A 22767-nucleotide genomic window follows, 5' to 3' on the forward strand; every position below is an offset into this window, starting at 1 on the left:
AAAAGTGTTAGTTTAAAAGGTTACTCATACTAAATATTGTAGACTTTGAATTTATACTTTTACAAGCAATATTTCAATCATTTTGTCTGACAAAATTGAAGTGTGCTAGGTTTTACAAATGTGGATGAATAATGCATAATGTCCCCAGTTCAATTATGTATGTCATAGAAGAGTTGATATGAGCTTTAGCAAACAATGACACTAGTGATAGCTATCACAACAAAGGAAAACAAGCAAAAGAGAGAGAAAAAAAGGGTATAAAAAAAACAAAGATTACACAGTGAGATAGGGATAGCAAATAGGACAGCACAAGCTGATCAAGTCATAATTCTGAAAACTGAAATTAAGAATCATACAACATTTTAAAGACTTTGAAAAATAATAAGAACCTTGCAACTGTGAAATTCCAAAATCTGCTCTAATCCAAACTGCAGCCTAAATTACTTGAAAAACAAAGTAATCTGATTACGTAACTCGCGTTACTTGTAATGTGTTACCACCAAGACTGTATGTCACTATTTAAATTATTATTGGAATTTACCTTTAGCTGTTACATCACTGTTCTGCTGCAAACATACACTCAGAAAAAAAGGTACAAAAGCTGACAATGGAGCAGTACCCTTTACGTTGAACTGAAAGTAGTTCAATACTATTTGTCCGATGTCTTCCAGAAAATTTTTTAGCATAATAATAATCTCTCAATATGGGTGGTAAATGTGGGACCTTGACAGCCGATACTTGAGCAAACATAATAAAACAATCTACCAACATTTAGCAGTCAAAGGGCTTTAGGGTTAGAAAGGTTTTCTAAACTCCATTTTAACAGCATTTTGAAACTGTATTACATGTCAAATTAACTTAATTATAAAATCTCTGGCAGTATATAAAAATGTACATTGTTTGATTTGGGTCATGTCACAAATTAAATGTAGGGTATTGTTAAAAACTCATCAGTGGAAAAATTATTTGTATTAAACGGAAATTACAAATATACATATGTTTTACTTATTCAGTCACATTAGAAAAAGGAATAAAGAAATAAGAAATAAAACATGCATTGTATTTCGTGTGATTGCAACCTAGAGTTAGTGAGCTCAATAAAGATCATTGTGCATTATTTAATAGACTGTTTAACTATTGTTCTGACTTAAAATTGTATCCAATCTTCAACTGTGATAATGTTTCACCATATTAAATTCAACATTACTTTGTAGAAAATAGGCTACATGTCAATATGAATCATTCTTGCAAATCTTTACATTAAAAGTTAATAGAAGCTAAGAAAGTGATTTTAAAACCATTTGTCAAGATTTTTCAGGGTGGTCTGGAAACTGTGGATATAACTGGTAGTCCTGATATGGAGGTGGAGCTGATGGGTCAGACCGATGAGAATCTGGACCAAACTGACCAGAAGGTCCAGGGAAACCAGGTGCACCAAACTGACCAAGAGGAGGAGCAGGGTAACCAGATGCTCCTAATTGAACATGAGGACGGCCCAGGGTAACTAGGAGCTCCAAACTGACCAGGTGGTCCAACCACATGAAGTGGTGGGGCTTGTGGAGCAATAGGAGGTGGGTTGGGGTAAATATTGATTTCTGCTGGTTGATTCCAGATTCCAAAGTCACTGTTTTTAGGATCTGACACAGGCTGAGGAGGAAGAATCACAACTGGGAATTTAATCTCTGGATCTGAGGCATATGGCACATCCAGGTAGACCTAGACACAATGCAAATATATTGAAATATTAATGATTCAGTTAGGACTGTACTGTAAATTTGTAAAGATGTCCAAATGCTTATTGTTATGCAATTATCGTGTGCATTTGAATGTTTTTTAGGTCAACATCAAATTTTTCAGGCAAATAAAAAAAAATACATTAATTTTAAAAGTAGGTATTATACTGTAGAATTGATATAAAATATTCAGTAACAGAAACACTGTTTTTCAATCACAGCCCTTAATTTGTTAAATGGTTAAAATGTTAAAATGCACCTTTAAAATAAAAACACAATGGTATGCCAATCTGATTTATGTGCTCACTTCACTGCAATGAGTTGGTTTAGATGTTAAAACTCACCCTGAGTCTGTACTCAACCTTGAGGATCCTACAGTTTAGGATAGATATGGCAAGGCTGGGTGGAATGGACAGCACTTTGGTGACAGTTTTCTTTGAGTTTGGCTCAATGGGTTCCCCTTCCTCTTTAAGCAGGTCATGTGTGTGAAGTTTTCTCTTTCCTCTCGCAAAAAAGCTGTGTTTTTCATACAAGCAGTATTTTGGCTTGATTGAACGGGACGAATTGTTCTGAACTTCAGCCAAAACATTCAAGCCCTCTCCTGTGGAGAGACATACACTTAATTAGGTAAATTACATGATAAAATACCACTAGAAAATGCAACCTTGACTGTTGTTTTGACGACAAATAGGCCTCTTAGTTTACAGTCATATTATACAATTTAAAGTTCCTAATGTAAACTCCAGTGACATACTGTATAGGTTGAAATAATCTTCCTCAAAAAGTGTATGTTCCAAACATAAAAAAACAACCTTTGCTTATCAAAAAAAAGGAAAAAGGAAAAGAAAAATCCAGTCCCTGCTCCCCACATAGATGTTTACAATTTTATCAACATTTTGCTGCATTTTGCTAAAAACACATTAAAAAGATGTTCTGTGCAGTTTCTGGATCTTGTGTATCTGCAATGTAACCCAAACATAAAGGAATGTGACTGCCCTGACAGACAGACAGAGAGACAGACAGACAGATAGATATATAGATAGAAATAACTAAATACATAAATTTTTTAATGCTTTGTCTTATTAGTATAAGCCTTTCTCTGAAAAAAGTCTGAAGCCAACTTATTGAGTCAAAATTTATATTATATATAAAATTGCTATGACAAACTAACAGAACGTGTTGACTGATTTGATGAAAATGGCCATCTGATGTAAATCGAACTTTGGGTTTACTTGACACAACAGTTCTTGACATCAACAATTCTGAGATGTTACAATAACAAATACAATGTTACCAAGGTAGTATCCCATTTTTTCTGTGTTTATTCTCATGGAGACACTCCCAGAGGTGAAGAGTTTCATTTGCTTATCTTTGGTTCCATACTGAGGTGCCTAAATAAGACAATATAACGTAATACATAGAAAAGGTGAGAAAACCTCAAAACATATAGAATGTATGGAGGCACGTGCACACATAGACATCAAAGTGGGCTTGAGCACCTGCCCTTTTTCTTCCTCGAGAGAAAGTCCCCTTTTTTCTGGGGAGTTTTTTGCATTTTTATGAGAGAATATATGTGTACGTTTCTGTTTGCACACAGCTTTCCCTGTCAAACAAATAAAAAAATCGTAATATCAGGTCGATGTTGAAAGACTCGAGCTCTGATGCCTTTCTCCCTCTGCGTCTCTGCAGCACAGCAGTGTAGCACACACTGATCCAGCATATATACAGTGGCGGACTGGGACAGTAAATCAGGCCGGGAATTTCGTAATATCAGGTCGATGTTGAAAGTAGGGTGACCACCTGCTAATAAGCCCAAGGGGGGACAAGGGGTATGTTTCTGACGGACAATGTGGGACACTGCCTTGCGTGGCGGTGCCCCCACCCCATGGGCAGACTCACTGATAGTGGTTTACCCATTTCTAGCACATACCACCTTACATGGTATATTAATAATACCCTATTCCCCTAAACATGTGTAATTGCTGATGTATGCTCATGACAGAATTGACAGATGCACTTCCACTTACGATTTACTTTAGCTATTTTATTTATTTTTCATTACAATTTATTCACTTTAAATAAATTATAATATAAAATTATAGGATTAAAATGAATTGCTCAACACCACAGGAACAGTTAAAAAAAAGTCTAAACTCACAACTCCAGAGGTTCACGGAACGAGAAGGGGGCGAAAGGATGGTGAACGTGCATGTTAGTAAAGGCAGGCGCATGAAAAAAAAAACAGTTTGAAACAGGACACACCTTCTCTTTTTCAATTGATGATGGCGGTGCCTCACTTTCTCCATTTTTCGAATCGTAAAGCGTGCATCTAAAAGTTCCTTCCCAGTCTGTCTGGTATGCACGTGCGTGCGCTGTCATGACAACAACGAAAAAGTTGACAACAACCTAGTCAGCAGTTCAACTGAGGGGTGGGTGTGGCAACAGTAGCGTGCTGAACTGTCAAGTAATGTTCGTTTGGCTGCCTGGGACTCGAAGATATAGAGCGACCAACTTTTTTTGAGCAGCATTGATTATGCGTGACACAGTCTCAATTTGTGGGACGCATGGATTGGGCTTCAAACGCTGTGCGCGCACGCGCTACGCAGGTCGGGTGGTCACCCTAGTTGAAAGACTCGAGCTCTGATCCCTAGGGATTCTATTCTGCAGGTCTCTGTTTGTCTGTGACTGTGATGTGCTGGATCAGTGTGTGCTACACTGCTTTGCTGCAGAGACGCAGAGGGAGAAAGGCATCAGAACAATTCATTTTAATCCTATAATTTTATATTATAATTTATTTAAAGTGAAAAAATTGTAATGAAAAATAAATAAAATAGCTAAAGTAAATCGTAAGTGGAAGTGCATCTGTCAATTCTGTCATGAGCTCCCTTTCCAGTTGTGTTTTTATATGTGCGTGTGTGTGTGTGTGTGTGTGTATATATGTATATGTATGTATATACAGTATATATATAAATATATACACACATATATATATACATATATATATATATATATATATATACATATATATATATACACACATATATATATATATATATATATATATATATATATATATATATATATATATACACACATATATATATATACACACACACACATATATATATATACACACACACACATATATATATATACACACACATATATATATATATATATACACACACACATATATATATATATATATATATATATATATATATATATATATATATATATATATATATATACACACACACACACACACACATATATATATATATATATATATATATATATATATATATATATATACACACATATATATATATACACACACACACATATATATATATACACACACACACATATATATATATACACACACATATATATATATATATATATACACACACACATATATATATATATATATATATATATACACACACACACACACACACATATATATATATATATATATATATATATATATATATACACACATATATATATCTATCATCTTTCCCTGAATCCCCCCCTCTCACTCTGCACATCAAGTTTCTCTGCAATATGAAATAAGCACTTTCAAGTGTTTACTGTCTCTATCATCTTTCCCTGAATCCCCCTCTCTCACTCTGCACATCAAGTTTCTCTGCAATATGAAATAAGCACTTTCAGTAATCTATATTAATTATGCAGCCATCAATTGTGTGTCCCCATGACCACAGTCCTACTACTGATGATCTTATAAATCATAAAAGCACATATTTTCTAAGAGTATAGCCAGCATGTTTAGTTTTGCTTATAGCTTAAACTTTACCTGAAGGTTCCTGCTCTGACTCAAAAGGTCTAGCATTAGTTTTTAGTTACAGAAATTTAATAAAGTAATCAAAGGTAAACAGCGAAACAGGGAAATTGCTGTTCGATTAATATAAATACTGTCACTTTAAAAGAACACACTGATCCAGTGTTCGTATTCGTATTGAACAAGAGTGAATGGTTTAATTGGCCACAGAATTTATTTTTTTATTTATTTTTTTCTCATCGCTGTTGTTGTAATGTCTGGGAACCCAAAATGCTAATCCATCAACAGAAACATATATTAGCTGAACCCTGTTTGTTTTACGTGTTATTTATAGTAAACTATATTAGAGATACTTTGTCAGATTTAAGCTGAACAGCGGTCCCAGCGCGTGCCGAGCCGTGTGTGGAGAACCGAACGGTTCAGTAGTAAATATATTGTTCCTTACTGGCGAGCATGGCTGGGATTTTGCAGCAATTTGCTGCGTACGTTTCCTCTCTGCTCCTCCTTTGCGTTTAGGCTACGTTCCATTTTTTGGACGGATAAAGCCAATTAGGCAGTGCTTCGCTGATGTTTGGTCATGTGGTGGTGTCATTTTCACTCCGCAATCGCCTGATTCGTGAATTCATAAGTCCGTCAATTAATTAGCAGGTGCATTACAGCCTCTCTCTCTCTCTCTCTCTCTCTCTCTCTCTCTCTCTCTCTCTATATATATATATATATATATATATATATATATATATTTCAGATATCAGTATTCAACATTTTATGTTTAAAATATCAAAACAGTATTAATGCTTTTGTAACCACAGGTTAAATGCATTCATTTGACTGAAAAGATTATACACACTTTAAGAAAAAAAAGGGCTTTATAAAGGTAAAACTGTCCATAAAAAGGTAAAAAAAAAAAAAAATTCACACTTAGCAAACTATGGTCTAATTATCGTGAAAGATAAAATCTCATAAAATATTGATATATTTTTTTTTTGTCAATATCACACTCCCCTAATATATTTAACATTTTGTTTAGAAAAAAAAGTAAATAAATATGAGAAGTGCTCTTTTTTTTCCACTTGAGCCCCTGCCCCTCAGAACTTCTGTGCACGTCCCACATTAGGTTTTGTAAAAACATAATCTCACCATTAGTTCAGGACCAGTCAGATCAGCTTTGGGTACATAGTGGAACTCTGCTTTGTCTTTACTAGAAACACGCATTGCTCTTTCTAATTTTGCCTCCAAAGCATACACAATTTTTCCAACTGAACCTTTGAAGGATGGTGGGAAGTGTCTATGAAGAAAAGAATGTGTAAATGTGATTATTTCGAGACAACAAACAAAAAATCTGGGGGGAAAAATAAATGTTGGCATAGTCTCTTAATTTATTAATTATATTTTATTAATATATATTTTTAAACTTTTTTTTAAGTATTTTATATTTGAAAACATTTTGTCTGCTAAATCAAAATGAGGTAACGAACATGCAGGATGCCATGAAAGGAAAACCATTGACAAAAGAGAGAATACCTTTGGACCTTCATAAGTGTATCACATTCACATTCAGAACAGTACAGAAACACTTATAAATTTATAGTGATCAAACAAATTAGAGTAAAGAAGAGATCCTTTCATTCTCGCCTTTGTAGTCCGAAAACTCCATTCTGAAAATTTCAATAGTTGGCAAACACGTGATGCACCAGTCACACTGACAGAGCAAATATGCAAATGATTTAGAACGTTACCCAGAGGTTTACGAAAGTACAGTGTGAAACGTCACCTTGTGAATACCCAGGATTAATTGTTAACCCTGTGTAAAGTATGAGCAGTGTCAAACTTGAAGATAACCCCTTTTTTCCCAAATTTCACACGTTTTAAAGCACATTTTACATCTCAGACATTCTTATTCACTTATCCACATACATGTTTTACAGACCCAGAGTCACAATTAATGAAAAGCGAAGAGTTGTGTAACTTACTGTTGAGGCAACTGAAAGGTGAATGGGTAAACGTGACACCCTGGTGCCACAACCAAAGAATCTAATGTCACACAGATGAATGCAAAGAATATGTTTCAGATTCATTTCCATACCTCTTCTTACTATATTCATGTAACTTGAGAACAGACTTACACGGCTGTCCGAAGGGATCGTTCAGCATCTCAAGGTCACCTACAAGATTCACAAAACATGCTTGTTGAATCGACCTGATGTCTTACACAGAAAAATGCACAGCTAGTTCCTCCTACCATGTGTTTTGTCCTCCAGAACGAAAAACCTCTCCATGGAATAATACTTCTCCTTATCCGAGTAAACAATAGTTGTTTGACCATAACGTTCTGTCCAGCACACTTTTGCTTTACCTTTGATTTTCACACTCAACGACTGGATAAGTGTGTCCTTCGCTACATCTAGAATGACATGTCCCGATATAAAATCCCCACTGGTGAAGGTATTGCTCTGATTGATAGAATTGTAAGTAACAGAAATGTTTTTCACAGTGAGGGACATGTTGCTTGGTGCCAATATCCGCTTTTGAAGTTTGAACTCAATGAAATCACTTTACAGGCTTGCTGCATGCTACAGTATGTGGACTTCCATCTGTAGGTGGGACATTCTCAGGCACAAATTAATGCACAGGCTTGCCTAAGCTGCAGCCTAGGGGCCCCATGTGTGCAGGGGCCCATGATTGGCCAGAATATTTTTTTATTATTTTAAATTTACTTCATCACAAAAAAAAAACACTGACCCTTAAGAAACATTGAGGAATCATTGCAGAGCATCTGACAAAATGTGTTGTATTTTAGAATGCATACACTGCAGAGAGTTCACAAGATCTGAGATTGTTAAATAGTGCATGTGTGTTCCAACGATTTTAATACCCCGCATTTTTAGAGCAATTTCCTCACGCTCGCAAATTAGGCTACATCCAATATCTATGCTGTATTATTAGCATGTAGGCTATAATAGGTTATGTAGATGACTTTAGCTCTGTATCAAAACGTTTTTAAAATAAAAAAAATTTGGTTTCCAGAACGTTCCCAGGATGTAAGTTTTTGGTTCCGAGAACATTATTTTTTATGGTTTGTTTTTGGTTAGCCCGGAAAGTTTTCTTAAAGTTTCCCAGAACAATTGTTTTTGGTTCCCAGAACGTTATTCTAACATTCCCCTGACATTAGTTTTGGGTTCCCAGAGGGATTATACTAATGATAATCTAATGTTCCCATAATATTATTATAACATTCTGGTAATGTTAGTTTTATATTCCCAGAACGTTAGTATAGCGTTCCCCTAACTTTGGGGAAATCTCTTTTATAATCACCCCGCTGTATTCTATCTATTGTTTAAGTAATAATCGGAGCACATCAACCATCATATGTAAGATTAAATCTGTCCATTAATATGCAAGATTACGGAGTACCCAGATTTTACATTTCTTCAGTACCAAATAAATAATAATGTATAAAAGATAATGTATGGCTCATAAAATATGACATTTATTCATATATAAATATATACAGTACAGACCAAAAGTTTGGACACCTTCTCGTTCAAAGAGTTTTCTTTATTTTCATGACTATGAAAATTGTAGAGTCACACTGAAGGCATCAAGGGCTATTTGACCAAGAAGGAGAGTGATGGGGTGCTGCGCCAGATGACCTGGCCTCCACAGTCACCGGACCTGAACCCAATCGAGATGGTTTAGGGGTGAGCTGGACTGCAGACAGAAGGCAAAAGGGCCAAAAAGTGCTAAGCATCTCTCGGGGAACTCCTTCAAGACTGTTGGAAGACCATTTCAGGTGACTACCTCTTGAAGCTCATCAAGAGAATGCCAAGAGCAAAAGGTGGCTACTTTGAAGAACCTAGATTATGACATATTTTCAGTTGTTTCACACTTTTTTGTTATGTATATAATTCCACATGTTAATTCATAGTTTTGATGCCTTCAGTGTGAATCTACTTTTGGTCTGTACTGTATATATATATATATATATATATATATATAGAATAAAACATTTCTTTTGTAGTAGGATAGTGTACAATTTGTGCAGCAGAACCTTCTTTTGATCCGTAAATAAAAGCATCTTGCTTAACATCATGTTCTCTTCAGTGAGGCATTTTAAATTCCTCCGGAATCATATTTATTCTCATAAAATATCATTTTAAGTAATCGTTCAATAAAGAGATCAATAATGAGTGAGTCAATCAGCCTGTAAAACAAAAAATTACTATAAATTTTTTAATTCTGCGATCACACAGTAAAAGAAATGCAGTAAATGAAGATGAAACAAACCCACAAATTTATGATTTCTGTTATCACTGTATGCTTAACCCTGGCTTAATATTCTAATTTAAATCGTGTTTTGATTGATCTAATTTCTGTATTTTAATGAATACTGCATTAAACGAATTTCAGGGCTCGGTATAGGTCAGAGGTGGCGAGACGCAGCCCTGCAGAATTTAGCGTCAACCCTAATCAAACAAACTTGAACAAGCTAAGCAATGTCTGAAGAGTTACTAGAAAGCTACAGGCAGGTGAGTTTTAATAAGGTTTAGAGCAGAACTCTGCAGGACTGTGGCTCTCCAGGACCGGATTTCACCACCCCTGGTACAGGTCATTACAGATTAACATCTGCGACATTTTCATTGGAAAGATAGTTCCCCTTCAGGAACTCGAGCTGTATCGCAAAACACCCCTGTGTTTCCACGCTCTGAAACGTGTGTAATCATTCCAAAGGAATCGTTGGTGAGATCACCGGCAGAGATGACGTAGGGACCAGGAAGTATAAAAGCACATGTGCTCAATGTGTGTATCGTCTATTTATTGTTGTCCATCTTTAAATGAGTGATTTTCATATGGCAAGCAAAGATAAGAAAATAGACAAGCAATCTCCAATCAGGCTGTGTTCCTCCCTGTCCGCATTTCATTACGGGTGGGAATACACACAGTTTGTGTGTGGATGCAGTGGCTTAGAGCGCAGGAATCGCTCATCGAGCTTGCTCTTAGGACGCTCTTCCTGCACGGCAGTCAAGAGAGTAAAAGGCCAGTCACTTACTGTCACACAGTTTCAGAGACAGTTGGGTCTGATGGCAGCTGCGTCCAATGTGACACCTTTTGCCCTGCTGTACATGAGACCCTCAGGACAGGTCACGCGGCTAGGCTTACGGCCTTAGACATGTGGAAGAAACCTTGGTTCCTGTCACACGGCCCCCTGTGTCAGCCCCCGGGGGCTCCTTGTCATCTAATGCTAACAATGGACGCCTCCCTCACAGGCTGGGGGGCGGTCATGAGTGGTCATTCCGCCCAAGGTCTGTAGGGCGCTCCTCATCTCATGTGGCACATAAATTGCCTGTAAATGCTGGCCATGTTTCTAGCACTGAAACATCCTGTTGAGGCAGGGGCTGATATCCGGAGAATGGAGAATTCACCCAGAAGTGGTGTAGCAGATATGGAGGAAGTTTTACAGAGGACAAGTGGATCTGTTTGCGAGCTCTCACTGTCCCGTCTGGTTTTCAGTCACTCATCCAGCTCCTCTTGGACTGGATGCTATGGTGCAGACATGGCCGAGCCTGCACCTGTATGCTCCAATCACCCCACCCACCCACCCACGATTGCTTTTTTCTGGGGTTTGTCTTGTATTAGTAGCCCCGTACTGGCCGGGCCGTCCATAGTAGCCCTACTTGAAGACTCTCCATGGGAGAAAAACAGTGTGCGTTATCTCACTAGATTTATAATTTAAATCTTTTAGAAACCCATTTAGAAACCCATACTAGCACAGGAGAATACATCAACATATTTCTATGTGATTTGTTGTACAGTACATCACGATTTCAAAATAAAAGTTTAAGCCCTAGCTCTGAGTTTGCATTTGACCAAATATTGAAATTATATGGATTTAAACGTCGTTGAATCACGCTGTAAAGTGAAACATCACCAGGCCACTGGCCCCCTCTGCAAGCATTTGTTATAATACTTAATATAGGCCTATTTAAAGTTGGTTATGTTCATATTATGTACTGTCGAAATTGATTTTTTTTCTCACTAAATGGGTATATTTGAATGAACTGACAGACAGCCATGTAGCTCTCTAACAGTTTAGAGTTTATTATAACATTTGACTATGATACCAGCATTCATTAGGTCTCATGTTAATGATCTGAAAACCTTTCTTGTCATTTTTTTTTTTCGAAATATTTTCCAATTGACAAAAGTTTGACAATTTTCCAATACAACAAACAACAGCATAAAAAAAAATGGCACCTGCTCGGGGAACATTTTTTTAGAATTGTATGAGTACACTGGCACAGAGCCTTCTTCCACAAGAAACATGCAGTTTTTTTTTATTTTACCGATAGAGGGTAAAATGTTACATAGAGGAACTTTAAAGAGTAAATCTATATCTACGTTTTAACTAATAATAAACTACTCAATCCGCTGTTAACAAGATATAGAGTCTATAATATGCGAGTAAATTCAGATTTATATTTCAGACATAAATAGAAATACATAAAATGCATTATTCAGTCGAACAATAAACAAGTGTCACAGTATGTTCAAAAAAGTTTTTTGGTCTATATTGTTGTAACAGTTTAAGTTCTGAACAAATAGTTTAACAGTTTATGGAGAAATTAATGGTAAATTCATAACTTCTGTAACAATTTATCAGTTCATGCAGAAACTGATGGTAAATCTACACTATAAAAAAAAAACTGGTTTAAAAAAAAAAAAAGTGCTCATGCTAACTTAAAGTTGTCACTTAGTACAATTTAACATTTCAAGTTGAATACATGTATTTTAAAGCAGCACAAATGCTTAATGTAAAATTACTTTTGATGTAAAATGTAGCACTATACCGAAGGTTCAGAAATGCACAAATAAATAGTATAGAATGTTGTTTGCTTAACAGTCAACATCACTACCTAAAATGTAAAAGGCTATACAGGTATATATACACACACACACATACATATATATATATATAAATCATTTCAAAATTATAGATAAAACAATAACACAAAAGAAATCTAAGGTGATTCTAAAATTACTTTGTCAAGATTTTTCAGGGTGGTCTGGCCACTGTGGATAAAATTGATATTCCTGATAAGGAGGTGGAGCTGATGGGTCAGACTGATTTGAAACTAAAGGACCAAAGTGACCAGGGAAACTAGGTGGAACAAACTGACCCCGAGGTCCAGGGTAACCAGGAGCAGGAAACGAATTCAGAGGAGGTCCATAGTAGCCAGGGGCACCAAACTGACCAGGTGGTCCAACCACGTTAAGTGGTGGGGCACGTGAAGCCATAGGAGGTGGGTTGGGGTACACATTGCTTCCTGGTGGATGATTCCAGATTCCAAAGTCACTGTTTGTAGCCCCTGAGACAGGCGGAGGAGGAAGAATCACAACTGGGAATTTAATCTCTGGATCTGAGGCATATGGCACATCCAGGTAGACCTAGACGCACAGATATTGAAGAACAAATTTTTAAATTTGAGCAGGTAATGACAACAGAAACCCATCTATGCTTGATACAAGCAAACAGCACATCCCTTAATTTAAAATAGTTAACATGTTATGATCCAACTTTAAAATAAAATCGAACACAGATACGTCGTTCTAATGGCAGTGCTTCAGATGTTAAAACTCACCCTGAGTCTGTACTCAACCTTGAGGATCCTACAGTTTAGGATAGATATGGCAAGGCTGGGTGGAATTGACAGCATTTTGGTGACAGTTTTCTTAGAGTTTGGCTCAATGGGTTCCCCTGCCTCTTTAATCAAGTCATGTGTGTGAAGTTTTCTCTTGCCTCTTGCAAAAAAGCTGTGTTTTTCATACAAGCAGTATTTTGGTTTGATTGTGCGGGAAGAACGGTTCTGAACTTCAGCCAAAACTTTCAAGCCCTCTCCTGTAGCAAGACACAATGAAACAATTAGGTCAAATTGTAGAGTAAAATATCAAACTATATCTCTGTTTGCCTTTTGACAAAATGGGCATCTTAATTCAGAATCATGTTACATGAAAAAAACTGAAAATAAAGAAATCTGTACAGATAATACACATTTTGCACAAACTGTACATTACATAAATGTTTTCCTAAAAGAAATAAAGTAGAACCAGTTAGTTGATTTCAAGTCTGAAATGTGTAACAGCTGAACACACATTCTAAAAAGACCTCATTCATCATTTTAATCTACTCGCTTGCACAAGAGTGCTCACAGACTGTAAACATGAAACTCAAGAATGGAAAAGTCCATCTAACAGTGTTCACCTACTCCACAAAAAGCATGTTTATTGACAATGGGAAAACATTAACACTATTAGAAGTATAATTTTACCAAGGTAGTATCCCATTTTCTCAGTGTTTATGTTCATCGAGACACTCCCAGAAGAGAAGGGTTTCATTGGTTTATTTTTGGCTCCATGCTGAGGTGCCTAAATAAGACAAAACATGTAATACAGTTACAAAACATTAGATGAATGCATGGTGTTATGTCCCCCTCTGTGTCTAGGGTGACAAGGGGAGCAACATATGCCATTTAAGAAAAATTAACAATTGTGTCGGTGAACTTGCAAACAAAATAGTGAGAGAGAGTTGACTATCTGTAATCCCAGCACTCACACTCATGGAGACTCTTCAAGATTTTATTTACAATGTGAAGTCTTTGTACAGCATTAAAGGGTAAGGGAAAATTAAAGGTTTAACATAACTCAGAAATAAGAATAAGATGCTTGTAGCTTCAGGAGGGGTTAAGGCCAAAATAACAAACAAAAAGGGGATGCTAACTGAAAGCAAAGTAACCTAACTTATCTAGCAAACAAAACATCAAAAGCAACAACATGTCTCTTCCCTGACTTCCTCACTGTTCCACAAAACCAGGAGAAAAGCATACTTTGATAAAATAAAAGTGGCACCCACCTACTTACTGCGTCTGCAGGCAGAAAAAGAAACATTTCTAATCACTACAGCGAGTACAACAGTCTTGAAGATACACTACGGGCCCTGATCACACAATAGCAATCAAATACATCAGGCTTTCTTAAAGCAGCATTACTGCTTAAACCACCAACTGGGAAAACAGACAAGCCAAACTCTCTCTGGTGAAGTGTCTGTTCCCTCTGTTTAAATACAAGCTCCTCTCCACAGCTCTGATGAGGAACAGGTGACATCAATTAGGTCTTCTGTGAGAGGACAAGGAGGAACAGAGGAAAACCAGCAAAAACTACACTTCCCAAAAGGACGTTAGGCATCAGGGAAGCACAGTTACACACACACAAAGTTAACACACAGTATTAACCCTTTAGGCACCAGAGGTTTTTTCCTAAAACGTTCGATTTTGACATCTTAATTTCAAAGGCCTATATCTTAAAAGTGATAAAAGATAGAGACTCTGTCAATTATAAAAAAATATTAAGGATGACCAAATGTTTATGTAGGGGTTATATTTTCACATCTAATTTGCATATTATGACGTCATATGGTGCTGGCCATCTTGAATTATAGAATTTTCATGAAAAGTCACATGTTTAAATGATAAAATACAGCACTTCTTTCCCCCCCAAAATGTCCCTCACCTTCTGTGTGCTATATTGCACAATACTGAATGCTCAGGTAAATAGTAAGTAGTAAACAAACTGTGTAAATCATTACTAATAAATGGAAGAAACAAACCGAATGCATGTAGCGGTTGGCCTTATGCTGTAGAGATTTTCAATTTACTACATACAGCAGGCACTCTGATTCCATGAATGGGGCACATATATATTATTCATATGACAAACAAACACATGTAGACAAGACCTGTTTGGTTCAAAAGCTATGCCCCGTGTCACATCGCCTCTGCTCCTGCTACGAGCAGTGCGGCCAGATCTGCCTCGCGCACACACCGAGTGTGCACAGCTCAGACTACTGTCATTGTCATTGCGACTCCCCACCCTGCCTCCACGTTACCCCCTAACTGTCCTATGAATACTTCGACCTCGTCTAACATACCCAGTGGCATAAGACAAAAAGTCTCCACTACAAATACTGTCGCCGCGATTGCGGGGAAGCACACGGTCAGAAGACAAATTTACATGTCTAGCACGGTAAAAATCTCCCGCCTCGTTCACCGAAACACTAACACGCCTGCTAATCGCGATGAACACTCCGACCCGGCAAACATTGTTCCCACCACTGACATTGGGCAACGGACCATCTACATTGGGCAAAGGATTCAATGTTTGTGCTTGGTGTAGGGCTATACTTTCACTTTCAGTATCGCCGTCATCTCCGAATGCAGATATTCCCCTTCAGAGGGTCCGCGAATAGAAGTCCCAACACTTCATTTGCGGATTTATTGAAGCTTTATTGATGCCATTAGATAATAATAATAATGATAATAATCTAATGCCAATATTCGCTGATGTTGACAATATTGCTCTGATAAAATGGCTCACTCACACTAGCTCCACTTTTGTTCGCACTGATTCAATGCGCTCTAGCTCGACAATTTTGTATAGAAGCATGACGTTTTTTGAGTCAGAGATGAAGTATTACATGTCTGCTATCTGGTGCAGGGGAGGTCGCATGAAATTTGACACCCTATTTGACAAAATCGGCCGTTTTATTCAGTGCCGCATCTTGTCGAGTAAACTCGACCGTGGCGCCAAGAGGGTTAACAGCAACAATGACATACATTTTAGGATGTAACACCCCGACCCATAAATTTACAGATTACCACTGTAATTTGCAATTCAACATAATATGTACCCACATACCAAGGGGCAAAGTATCCACAGGTCAACTGTCTGCACTATTGGTTCTGGACAGTGCATCTGCAATTACATTTTCTGAACCCTTTTTATGACGTAGTTATACTCTTGGACAATGAGGGACCAGCGCATCAGGCGTTGATTAGAATTACACATTCGAGATAAGGTCAGAGGATTGTGGTTTGTGGAAAAATTAAGTTTGGGGCAGCAAGCACAGGGGCATTACACAATGTCCTTAGCAGCAGCAAAAGCGTTGGCACACTCTGCACTCCATAGGAATTTCTTAGAGGGACTCAGAAGGTTAGTTAATGGAGAAACTATGGTGGAAAAATTCTCACAAAATCCTCTGTAGTACCCTACCATTCCCAAAAATCTGCGCAACTCTCATTTATTTATGGGAACTGGAAAGTCCAGCATGGTTGACACTTTAGCCTCCACCGGGCAAACTTGACCATGGCCAACTTTTTTACCAAAGTATGCAACTATGGCTTTTGCAAAGTCACATTTTGCCAGATTCAACGTCAATGAAGCTTCAGCCAAACGACTAAAAACCTAAGTAATTGTGTCTAAATGGTTTTCCCATGTATCTGAAAAGATCCCTACATCTTCCAGATAAGCTTCACAGTTGGCTACTCCAGATAACACTCTCTGCATCAGATGCTGGAAGGTGGCTGGTGCGTTTCGCATCCCGAAGGCCATTACAGATTATTGCAGGAATTTATATGGAGTAATGAAAGCAGATATCTCAGAGGCCCGGTCTGTTAGTGGCACTTGCCAATAGCCCTTTAGTAAGTCAAGTTTATTGATGTAGCGGGCTGCACCAATTCGGTCCACACAATCCTCCATCCGAGGTAATGGGAACGAGTCCGGTTTAGTAAGACTATTAACTTTGCGATAGTCTGTACAGAATCTATACGTAGTGTCAGACTTCGGCACCAGCAAACAGGGTGAGCTCCAGGGGCTTTGACTGGGTTGAGCGAAACCATGCTGCAACAAGTATCGCACTTCCTCTCTCATTATCTCACGTTTTTGGTGGTTAACCCAAATGACAGTAATCTGACTGGGGACATCTGACAGCAGCATAGGGAACCTACTAATTAGACACACCATATCTTCACGTTGACATGTAGAGAGGTGAGCAAGATAAGTCTCTAGACTATTTAAAATGTTCTCAAGGTGTTCAATGGACATGTTGTCAATGCCCATACCTAAATCATCCTGGGTAGGAGAGTATACAGATTAACAAGCAGCAGCGATAACAGGAGTAACACTGGAATCATGGAAAGTATTTGACTTCGCTAATGTAACATATGCTTTCAGCATGTTTATGTCACATACCCTAGTCTTTTTCTTACGATCAGGCGTATTAACAACATAGTCTGTTTCACTCAGTTTCTCTTTAATAGAGTATGGACCAGCAAATCTAGCCTGCAAAGGAGAGTTCTGAATTGGGAGCAACACTACTACAGAGTCCACTGGCTGGAAGCTGAGGCTTAGACTTTTGCGGTCAAAATAGGTCTTCATTTTAGCATGGGCAGTTAACAAAATCACAAGCTTGAAGTTTCTCATAATCCAACACAGACACTGGGCTTTGATTTGCAGAAAGTAATTGTTCCTGCAGCAGTTTAAGAGGACCCCTCACAGTATGGCCGAACACCAGTTCTGCTGGACTGAACCCAATTGACTCCGGTTTTGTTTCTCTGGCTGCAAACATCAGCAAGGGTAAACCTTCAACCCATTCTTTCCCAGACTCAAAGCAATATGCACGCAGCATCGACTTAAGAGTCTGGTGAAAGCGTTCCACAGCACCTTGACTCTGTGGGTAATATGCGCTTGACAGCACATGACTAACACCTAACTCTTAACACCTGGGCAAACAACTTTGAAGTGAAGTTAGTCCCTTGGTCCGTCTGGATGACTCTTGGTAACCCAAAAGTAGAAAGAAACTTAACTAGGTTTTTTGACTACAGTTTTAGCTTTTAAAGTACGCAGAGGGATAGCCTCAGGAAAGCGAGACGCAGCGCACATTATCGTCAAGATATACTGATGTCCAGATTTGGACCTGGGCAAAGGACCAACACAATCAATTACTAACCTTTCAAATGGTTCCCCCATTGCTGGTATTGGATGTAAAGGGGCTGGGGGCACTTTCGGATTGGGTTTACCAGATAATTAACACGTGTGAAACGCTTTACAAAATCGGGACACGCTAGACTTAATTCCAGGCCAATAGAAGTACTTAGTGAGATGGTAATACATTTTTCAATCCCTAAATGACCTGCAAGAACATGCTCATGTGACAGTTTTAGGACTTGCGAGCGGTAAGCAAAGGGCAACACTATTTGATAGCTAGCGAGAGCATCATCAGCTAATCTAGGGTTCCATTACCGCATCAAAACTGCTGCATCAAAACAAAAATGCCCCAGCTGGCAATTTAATATTCGCATCAGCAGCTTCTATGCAATGTTTGAGGGTTGGATCAGAGCGTTGCATATCAATGAGCTGCTCCCAACCAGTCTTCAGGAATGGCAGCTCTGCAGCAGGAGTCTCGACATCACTAGGAGCATCTAGCTTAGTTTCAATCTCAAGCTTACACTCTGCGGGTTCAAACGATGGTGCAATAAAGGAGTCAGAGAGATCAATGACGTCAGAAAGTGTTCTGGCTTGTGCACGAGTAACAGCACAATCAGGAAATACAGTGGAAAATCTGGTAGATAAATTCACCCGACTAAACAAGTCAGGTTTGTCTATCATAATTGGGGATGAAAACACTTTACTACCTCCCAGATCATTCCCTAGAATTAGGTCTACCCCGTTCACTGGCAGTTCAGAGCGCACACCAATCTTAACAGGTCCTGAAACTAGCTCAGACAACAAACAGACAGCATGTAGCGGTACTTTTACACAACCCAGTTCGACACCTCGAACCAGGATGCTCATGCCCGTGTAAGACTCTGGTGAAAAAGGCAGTACACTATCCAGTATAAGGGACTGACAAGCCCCAGTGTCACGCAGAATCGAGATATGCAGGGTATGCAGGGGAGAGCGAAGAGGTTCCTCTTAACATAAACAGTTCGTAACCAGAGATTTGTGATGGTGCAGAATTCTCAACAGCTGCAGCAGAGTGAATGAAAGCAACACTTTTAGTCTTTGTGCCAATTTTCTGCTTCCACGCTTTACAGTCCAATATTTTATGGCCAGGGTCGAGACAATAAAAGCATACACGCTTCTCTCCAACACGGTTCGAGACTGTCTTATGGCCTCTTTCCAGTTACCCCCTAAAAATCTGTCCCTCACACCACTCTCGGTAACAGGAGGCCGATTCTGAACCAAACGGTTCACTGGAAAAACATTTTTGTGGGTAAGCACAAATTCATCAGCGATAACCAATGCTTCAGAGAGTGTCATGACCTTCTGATCATTCAAATGAACAACTACACTATCTGGTACACAATTTTTAAATCTTCCACTAAGATTAGTTCTTGAAGCGGTTCAAGACTTTTCAAAGAGCAGGGGAAGAGGGAAGTCTAGCACGCGGTGCTGGGACAGGTTTTTGCCGTAAAGTCTCCTCCTCTATATCCAGGGACGCAATTTAATATCTCTGTTAGCCTGTACTTCTAATGTACGAAGGTGAACTACCTGAAGATCTTGTTCCAGCTTCTTCAAGGCAAGATCTAATTCTTTAAATTTAAGCGCAAACACAGGGTCAAAGCGTGGACTAGTAGGATCAATACTAGGAGGCAGACCAGCAAGAGAGCCTACATCTGCAGTCTCAGTATTCTCCTCCATGTATTCCGAATCGCTTGGCAGAATACCAGCAGTAACTAGCTCAGTATAAAGCTTATCTTTAATTACCCATTTAGCAGCTTCTATTGGAACGGTGATACTAAAAAAAATCTGCTATCACCAGTAAGTCCTGCTTTCTGCACTTATTATAGACCTCAATAGTAGGAGCTAGAGTAAACGCTGTTAAATCAAACTCCATATTCACCCTCCAAGAGATCTCCTCTCTATTGCCCAAAAATGAAAACAGTCAAGCAAAGTAGAGTAAGAAATAATCTTTTCGGGAAAAAAAAGTTTAAGACGAGCCCCCAAATATGTTACGTCCCCCTCTGTGTCTAGGGGTGACAAGGGGAGTAACATATGCTACTTAAGAAAAATTAACAATTGTGTCGGTGAACTTGCAAACAAAATAATGAGAGGGAGTAGACTATCTGTAATCCCAGCACTCACACTCATGGAAACTCTTCAAGATTTTATTTACAATGTGAAGTCTTTGTACAGCATTAAAGGGTAGGGGAAAATCAAAGGTTTAACATTGATAATTCAGAAATAAGAATAAGATGCTTGTAGCTTCAGGAGGGGGTTAAGGCCAAAATAACAAAAAAGGGATGCTAAATGAAAGCAAAGTAACCCAACTTATCTAGCAAACAAAACATCGAAATCAACAACATGTCTCTTCCCTGACTTCCTCACTGTTCCACAAAACCAGGAGAAAAGCATACTTTGATCAAATAAAAGTGGCACCCACCTCCTTACTGCGTCTGCAGGCAGAAAAAGAAACACATTTCTAATCACTACAGCCAGTACAACAGGCTGTCTTGAAGATACCCTACGGGCCCTGATCACACAAAAGCAATCAAATACAACAGGCTTTCTTAAAGCAGCACTACTGCTTAAACCACCAACTGGAAAAACAGACAAGCCAAACTCTCTCTGGTGAAGGGTCCGTTCCCTCTGTTTAAATACAAGCTCCTCTCCACAGCTCTGACGAGGAACAGGTGACATCAATTAGGTCTTCTGTGAGAGGACAAGGAGGAACAGAGGAAAACCAGCAAAAACTACACTTCCCAACAGGATGTTAGGCATCAGGGAAGCACAGTTACACACAGAGTTAACACACAGTATTAACAGCAACAATGACATACATTTTAGGATGTAACAATGGTAAAGACATACTTGGGATCGTAGTCTCACCATTAGTTCAGGATTGGACACAACTGGTCTGGGGACATAATGAAACTCTGTTTTGTCTTTAATGGAAATACGCATTGATCTGGAAATTTTTGTCTCCAAAGTGTAACCAACTTTTCCAACTGAACCTTTGAAGGTTGGTGGGAAGTGCCTATGAGGAAAAGAAATGCTTTATGTAAAATACATTACTAAAAACAGGTGCTTAGATTACGTGCCCCCCCCCCCCACTTTTATCATCACAGAAATTCATCCCCCGCACTTTTATGAGAAGGATATTCTGCGCATGACCTGATGTTTTTTTCGGACCCAGAAGGCGAAATGAAAATCACAGAGCACTAAACTCTCCTGCAGTATGTGTTTCATTCATACTCAAAGCCGGAGGGTATATATATATATATATATATATATATAATTATATAACATATATAATTAGCCTTATCATTCTACCTGAAGCAAAACTACGGAAATCCTTGGCCTTTTCTAGTGGGAATATGGCGTATCACGTAGACTACACCTCTTAGCAGATGCGTTTTCATGCGAGTTTAGGTTCGACACTAGGCTAACGTTAAGCCTAGTGTCGAACCTAAACTCGCATGAAAACGCATCTGCTAAGAGGTGTAGTCTACGTGATATGCCATATTCCTACTAGAAAAGGCCATGGATTTCCGTATACCCACTTAAAAAAAGCATGAGGATACGTAACAACTTAGTTTTGTGTCAGAACTTTTACTATTTCATTCATAAATTCGCCCCGTCTGTGTTTGGGAAACCACACGGATAGAATCGCGGAATCCAGTCAAAAATGGAACTTGCTGTATAAAGCAGAACATCACAGAATTTGGTTATTTTTGAATGAATACATCTACAGTAGGGCTGTACAATGAATCAAATATCGATATGGACTAGTGTATATGAAAATTAAAGTTAAAAGAGATTACAATATGTAATTATTGTAATTATTCAATATGTGCATTTTTGTCATTCAAATACACACGATGTTTGCTGTGTTTTCCCCCACGCTGACCCCACCCTCACCACGCCCCCAACTATGACTAGATGCCAACTGTATGTATCGCTGTATGAAAACAGTTGTTTTCGGTTTTGTTTTTTTCAAGTCCAAACAAATCTCCAGCAGGTGTTAAATAAAGTATATGAACAATGCAGTGCTAAATGACATAGCATTTTTTACAGTATAGAAACTGTTCTGCCTTATTATGTGATAAAAAGTGTTTTTAGTATACAACCCGAATTCCGGAAAAGTTGGGACGTTTTTTAAATTTTAATAAAATGAAAACTAAAGGAATTTCAAATCACATGAGCCAATATTTTATTCACAATAGAACATAGATAACGTAGCAAATGTTTAAACTGAGAAATTTTACACTTTTATCCACTTAATTAGCTCATTTAAAATTTAATGCCTGCTACAGGTCTCAAAAAAGTTGGCACGGGGGCAACAAATGGCTAAAAAAGCAAGCAGTTTTGAAAAGATTCAGCTTGGAGAACATTTAG

The 22767-nt window shown here is 38.2% G+C and overlaps 1 protein-coding gene and 1 pseudogene across 1 annotated transcript in view; both read right to left on the reverse strand.

Annotated features, from left to right (window-relative positions):
* Positions 1–1304: 1304 nt before the first annotated feature.
* On the reverse strand, positions 1305–8087 carry LOC132140353 (arrestin domain-containing protein 3-like; annotated as a pseudogene).
* A 4418-nt stretch (positions 8088–12505) lies between these two features.
* Positions 12506–22767, reverse strand: part of LOC132141032 (arrestin domain-containing protein 3-like) — a 17152-nt gene continuing 6890 nt past the window's right edge. The window contains exons 4-7 of the mRNA XM_059550182.1: positions 21259–21406; positions 13866–13962; positions 13179–13435; positions 12506–12984 (exon numbers count right to left, since the gene is read on the reverse strand). Coding sequence (XP_059406165.1) covers positions 12583–12984; positions 13179–13435; positions 13866–13962; positions 21259–21406 — 904 coding nt within the window. The 3' untranslated portion in view covers positions 12506–12582. The remainder of the gene's footprint in view (positions 12985–13178; positions 13436–13865; positions 13963–21258; positions 21407–22767) is intronic.

This window comes from Carassius carassius, chromosome 5 (assembly GCF_963082965.1).
Source record: "Carassius carassius chromosome 5, fCarCar2.1, whole genome shotgun sequence".
Lineage (NCBI taxonomy): Eukaryota > Metazoa > Chordata > Actinopteri > Cypriniformes > Cyprinidae > Carassius > Carassius carassius.